Genomic DNA, 7,128 nt, shown 5'->3' with positions numbered 1-7,128 from the left:
ATTGCTCTAAAAAATTTTGAAAGATAATCTCAAGCCAAAATGTGCATTTGCAAGACTGAGGATGTACCTTCACAATAAAAATAAAACAAGAAGTGTCAAAGTGAAATGTCAGAGATATCAACTGTCAAACTTAGTACTTAAGGAAATCGGACATTTCATACTTAATAACCTAATATATGATCCCTACTTTGGGGAAAAATATGCATATAGGTAAAAAGATTGGGAGGACATATAGAAAATTATTAACAGAAGTTACCTCTGTTAGTGAGAATTTAATTTCTTCAGAATTTTTTCTTTTCCAAGTGTAAAGGAGATAAGAAGAAACTGTGATTTCAAAAAAGAATCAATCAGTATATTCTGATCTCATTGTATCATGTTTTTATAACATACAAAATGAAAACCTGAAATGTATTTAGTGCCATTAAGTAATTATATTAATAATTATTTTTAAGTTATAAAATCAAGTTTGTTCAAATTTAATCTCCTTATATTTTTTTCCAATTCACATAGAGCAATGCATGTTTAAAACATATAATAACAAAAATTTATATTCAAGGCTGCAGTCTTCCATGCATTCTTCATACATCAAGTCTAAAAAATGAACTTCATATGCTTGATTCCATAAGTTTTGAAGAAAACCATGATAATGAGTGCCCACAATCCCAGAATAAAGCCCCCAGGAGGATGCCAATCTTTCAGCTTCGGTTTCTGTAAAACAAGGATAACACGGTAAATTTAACAATAGGCAACTAATTCAGCAATGGATAAAGCAAATATGATGGACAAGAGATATTTCACTGACTGTGTTTAAGGGGGAGTAATTTAGTCAAATTAAATGTATTGGGATAGCAACAATGATAAAGATTTCAAACAGGGTAAATACCCCAAAGAGTAAACTAACTGGCTCATAACAATGATCAGTTTCAGCTCACGTCTTGTTTCCTCAAAGGGTCCTTCACTGACTACCCAATCCAAACATTTATCCTCCTCACCCAAGTCATTCAGTAGCCTAATAGTCCTTTTCGTTTTGAATTTACATATTCATTAGTCAGTTTCATCTGTCTCTCCTATTAGACTGTAGCTCCATCTTGTTATATTCCCAGCACTGACCTGTCACAGTGCCTGGCAAATAGGAAGCACTCATAGGCCATACAGAAGAAAGCAGTGGAAGAACAAATGCTATCCAACTCCACCCATTCAGATATTCAGCAAACACTTGTTTGGGAGCCAGTGCCTTTGGTCATGTTTCTCCCTTGAGGTAGAATGTTCCTTACCCTATCTGTTGTGCCTGTTCAAAACTCACTCACTCAAATGCCAACTCCTCCAGATTCTCCCAACTGAAATATTTTCTTTGAATTGTCATAGTATCTAATCTATAACTCCTTCTACTGTTACTCCTATCTACTATTATAGTTATCTTTTTCATTTATGCCCCTGCATACTTCCAGGGGTCAAAGTCCATTTGAGTCCATTTTACATTCCCTTTCTCCATTGCCCACCCCACAACACATAGCCAAGTGTCTTGTATACTTCTTCGTCCAGCAAGGACCAGTCTTCCCCATTTAGATGTCATTTTAATAGATTGGTCTTCCCCATTTAGTCGTCATTTTAACAGCTACATTATGGCCCTGTAATTGGAAGTTTGTGACAATGACATCTTTATGAGTCTACTTGCTGAATTACTGGCCAAAATTGTAAAAATAGTTACGATATGAGAATCATGTTTTCGAGTAGACCAGAGGGAAGAGAAACTATAAGCTAAAATTTGCTTTAGTCATCATGTACAACTTTCATCAAGTCAAAATTAACTTGTCAAACTAAAAAAACAGAAAGCCACCTTAATATTTTAATTTAAATCACAATGCTAGAGTTTTTGGAGCTTTTAATTAAATGCTTAATACAAACTGAAATGATAATATTATTTAAAGTGGTTACATTCCATCTTCATTGCTATGTCTACTCTCACCCTCTACCACTCCTTCCAGAAAACTCTGCGAAAATTTACCCAAAAATATCGAATCCAATTTTCCTCATGTTACTTTTCACTCAAGAACCTGCAATGGCTTCTGATCATATGTGTGATAATGATGATGACAAAAGTCCTTGTCCTCCAGTATTTTACAAGATGATAAGTTCAATGGTTCCCAAACCATGTCAAATGGCAGAGCTCTTGGAAGTCACTGTGCTTTTCGTACAACACTTGACAAATCTTTAATTCTAGTAGAAAATCTAGAATAATATAAAGGATAGTAATACTAAAAATAGGTAATATAAGTATCACAAGCATGTGTCAATGAAAAAATAAATGAGTGAACTAAACATGACTGCCTCCTGCTCAGTTTTTGTCCTCTTTATTATACACTAGTGTAACAATTGGTAATTCACACAAAAGGACTGAAAAAGCTTAAGACCAAAAACTATTTTTCTACTACCTGGGAAAGGATTACCATCATTCATTCTTAGTGGAAGCACACCTTTATACAACAGCCTGTGCATGTTCCATGAGAGCTCAGTTTAAGAGCACTGACCTAGTTAGGGAGATAAGATTCTGATTATCCCTAACAACTATAGGAGTCTCTGATTTATGTGGCATTTGAAAACACACATACTTAGATTACTACTGTAGAAAAGTTAAATAAATATTGTCAAAATCTGGCACTAATATAAACTCAGGCTATAGACAATTGTTCCATAAACCAAATTCATGAACTATAGTACTAATAAAGTTCAGGAGATGTTTATACCAAGTCGTTTTAAAAAAAAATGGTGAATATTGCTTAAGATCTATCATTCATCAGAGATTATAGAAGTAATAAATCACACAGTTAATAGCAAATCTTATTTCTGCAGCCTATAGAAACTCTAGTTACTTTCCAATGAGATGGAATCCCTGAATTTGTAATTTTACCATTGGATCTTAAACTTAGTGCCAGAAACAGTTACCAGAGATAAGGCAACAGCATCTTTGGAAGTAACTATCATTTCTCCAAAGATCTGACAATTAGCTCTGGCAGCTATTTTGACTTATTATTCCAAAGGCTGGCTTGGAGAATTCTGCAGGTACGCCTTTTGGTCTTTCCCCCTCCTTGACAGGCATATGTCCCACGTTTAGACCACAGATGACCAGGAGAGGACCAGAGAGAAAAGCAAAGTACTAGAGCTGTGGTTCCCCAACAGCAAACTTTAGAATTCATAATGGAGGATGATATAGTTTAGACATTTGTCCCCTCCAAATCTCATGTTGAAACTGATCCCCAATGTGGAGGTGGGTCCTGGTGAGGGGTGTTTGAGTCATGGGAGCAGATCCCTTACGAGTGGCTCGGTGCCTTCCCTGTGTTAATGATTGAGTTCTTGCTGTTAGTTCATGTGGCAGCTGGTTGTTTAAAAGAATGTCACACCCTTCCTCTCTCTCTTTCTCCCTGTCTCACCATGTGACACTCCTGCTCTTCCTTTGCCTTCCGCCTTGATTGGAAGCTCCATGATTCCCTCACCAGAAGCAGATGCTGGTGTGATGCTTCTTATACAGGCTTTCTTTATAAATTACCCAGCCTCAAGTATTTTCTTTATAGCAATGAAAACAGACTAACACAGAGGACTAAGAAATATGTGTAATTACTACAAAATTATAATAGAATAGTTGTCCAGCATTGGTGGTTCAGTGGTAGAATTCTTGCCTGCCAAAATTACAATGGAATAGTGTATTTATTCACATTATAACACTGCACAAGCTAACGGAAGCAGTAAATCTTAGACTTTCAAACCTGGTGTTTGTAGTTGCTATGTTTTTTATTGTATGTTCATTACATCTTTTTGGTTAACAAAAAATGGAAAATGCATTATTAATTAAATGCATTTTGGACTCAGCTTAAGATGGCATCTAAATAGAATTCCCCAGTCCAGCCTCTCCCACCTTCTCACAACAATCCATACAAAGGCACAGAAAAAGACAACAGCACACCCTACCAAAATTAAGTTAACCTCTGATGAGAAACCTCAGGTAGTTTCACCATCTGAAAGTCCTAGAAAACCAGGACTAGAAACAAATGAATGGTGGTCCCAGTTTTCCGATTGGTACACACCATGAAAAGGATAGTTCTGCTCTGTGAAACACAATAATTCTGTCAGCTGAGAAAGGGACTTTAGCTTGCTCCCTTTTCCTGACTGCTGTTTAAGAGACACAGTGCTTATGTAGTGGAAGGATAGCTTCAAGGCAGCCAGAGTTGTGTAAACTCATTCCCAGCTTCCCAGTGGCACACCTCTTTATACATCCATTTAAATATAATTCCCAGTAAAGAACATGACAGAGGGGCACTGAAAATGGTTCACTGTATTCTAGAAGTTTCAGTATCACATGAAAAGCTATGCAGAGAAGGGAAAATCAAGGAAAAACCCTGTTAGTAGTGCATGTTAAAGAAATATGTTTTTTCCATATATTTCACCTTTTTAACGTGCCCCAAAACCGAGCATAAGTGGCATGGTAGCAGATGATCCTAGTTTAGTTCAGCAAAGCCACATCTATGACTGCCTGCCAGTCACTGGGAACCATATCACAACCTATTCCTCAGATACATACTTGAGAAGGCATTTAAACTTGAGTGGATAGTGTAAAGAACCCCACAGTCTATTGGCAAATACCAACAATGTCCCACGAAAAAAGAAAAACCACTGTGGGCTCTATGAGGAGAAATACTCTCACACATGAGAAAGAAATTACATCTTGAAGATTCAGAGAAGATATCTCTGAGCAAAATTTAATAAAAAGCCAAAAGATTATTCTAGAAAATTTTTATTTGGCATGGATTTGAATAAAGATACATAAGCAACCAAAAACGAAAGAATGCTATAAAAAGAATAAAAAATACAAAGACAACAGGCTGAGATAAAAAGGGAGCTGGATGACACAATTTTATAATAGCAAGTTAAAATCCACATTAATGAGGAACAGTGTTCTAAGCACATCTTTGAGTCCTTCATTCAACCAATTATGTTAGACTGATGGCAAACATGGCTGCAATTCTTCATACTTCCCTGTGTCCATACTCTTTGCAATGTGACTTTATAGCAGCTCTCATCAAGAGGTAGAATCTATATCCCTACCCCTAGAATCAGCTGGTCTTGTGACTTCTTTTGGCCAACAGAATGCAACACAAGTAACAGTGTCCCAGGTCTGATTATAGCCTCAAGAGGCTTTGCTTGCTTCTGCCACCAACATGAGAAAGTACAAGCTTCTGGAGAAAGAAACATTAACTAGAGAAGAGCTGAGGTACCATCAGCCAATAACCAGACAGCTCTCAGAGGTAAAACTACCTAAGTAATCCAGAGTTGACCACAGACTCATGAGGGAGCCTAGCTGAGAACAGAAGAACTGCTCAACTAAACTCGGCCTAAACTGCCAACCTACAGAATTATGAGCTAAATAAATGATTGATGTTTTAAGTCACTAAGTTCTGAAGCGGCTCATTATGCATCAAAAGTTATTGAATACATCCACAGAAGTGACAATTTAAAGGAAAAACCCTGATCCTTTATCATCATAAGAAAACAGAAAAAGTTCCCATCTATATACCTGTAGCTTCAGGTTTCTGCAGCAATGGCGTAAGTGAGAACAGCATAAAGGGCAGCTAAACAATCTCTTGTCCACCATGAACTTCGCTGGGGTAGAGAAGGTCCATCAAGATAATCCCCTCTGACCCTCCTAGAATGAGAAATCCAGCCCTGTTATCTGAGAAGTCTGAGCTAAATTCCACAAAGTAGACTTCCACAGCCACCTGTCTCACTTGAACAGTGTTTACTGCTGGACTCTGATAAGGCCATCTAAACAAAATACCTGCTCTGCTATCTTCTAGAAGTAAATTCCACGAATGTTCTTTGTCACCCTCCCACTTTAAGAGAGGTGCAGTGCTGCTCACCTCTAGTTCTCCCTTATAGTCTTCCTAGAAAACAGAGAGAACCCACCTGCCACCATGCCAGAAATTGCTCTCAAGGAAATGAAGTGGGAGAACCTAGAAACTAACTCACCTAGCTTCCCTCTAGCTTTCCTCCTCCCAACTGAAATCCAAATCTGAAGTTTGGTTCCTTTCCTTTTAAAGTTACCAATTAGTAGTAATTAGACATCGTCACCCTGCTGGAGAAATGAACATTGCCCAAGAATCTATGGTAAATTTGCAAAGCAGTTAATCTAATCTAGGATAATCAAGGATGATTTGTTTTCAACTATGATTTTAGTTTTAATGGAAAGTTGACCATAGGTTTCCCTTAACCATGATTTTAGCTTTCCTGTGACAATATCTACTATTGACATTATTAGTTAATATTATTCTGGAATTTCAGGCTAAGCCAGACATAAGTTTTAGGAAGGAAAAGTAAATTTTCATTATTCATAGATATTATGATTAGATATCAACAAACTCTACAAAATCAACTCTTATAATTATTGAGAATAAAGTGCTGAGATTTCAGGTATATATTTTTTTAAAAATCAATACCCTTCAAATATTTCAGTAAAAATGAGTCAGAAAATAGAAAAAAATTTCATTCACAACAGCAATAAAAAACATAAAATAACTATGATTACCCATAACATGAGATGTAAGGTAAACAATCTATATTACTCTATAGGGAGAAGTAAACAGTCAAGAATATAAAAAAAGATATGATAATGCTAAACAATAATGTGGTTCGGATGCAAGATTAGAAAGATGAATAAAACAGAATAAAAAATAGGCAATCAGCCCAGTATCCCAGAATTCAGTACATGATAAAAGAGCCATGACAAATCAATGGGCAAGGAAATATTATTCTTACTGGTGCTCTAATAATGGATTAGCATTTGAAAACAAAATCATTTTTATTCCTAACCCAACACTATAACCCAAAATACACTTTACATGGTTTAGAATAAATTTAAAAACAGAAAGAAAAAAAAAAAAGAGAGAGAGAAAATGCAGGAGAATCTGCACAGTAAAGGGATTTATATAAGCCTAAAAGTAATGAATGAAAACAAAAAGGTGGAGAGATTTTAAAATGAATTTTTTTGAAAGATCTGTATTTCACAAAGTGTATAAATCAAATTAAAAGGCAAATAAATGGGAAAATATGACAGAAAAGGGGATAAATGCAGTATGTGGT

General features: G+C 36.1%; 1 protein-coding gene across 1 annotated transcript in view; it reads right to left on the bottom strand.

The window, feature by feature from the left end:
• Window positions 1-292: 292 nt before the first annotated feature.
• Window positions 293-7,128, bottom strand: part of PIGK (phosphatidylinositol glycan anchor biosynthesis, class K) — a 135,573-nt gene continuing 128,737 nt past the window's right edge. The window contains exon 10 of the mRNA XM_012661038.1: window positions 293-708. Within this exon, the coding sequence (XP_012516492.1) occupies window positions 592-708 (117 nt within the window). The 3' untranslated portion in view covers window positions 293-591. The remainder of the gene's footprint in view (window positions 709-7,128) is intronic.

This window comes from Propithecus coquereli, unplaced genomic scaffold, assembly GCF_000956105.1.
Source record: "Propithecus coquereli isolate 6110/MARCELLA unplaced genomic scaffold, Pcoq_1.0 Scaffold7, whole genome shotgun sequence".
Lineage (NCBI taxonomy): Eukaryota > Metazoa > Chordata > Mammalia > Primates > Indriidae > Propithecus > Propithecus coquereli.
This window is presented reverse-complemented; position numbering and strand designations above follow the sequence as displayed.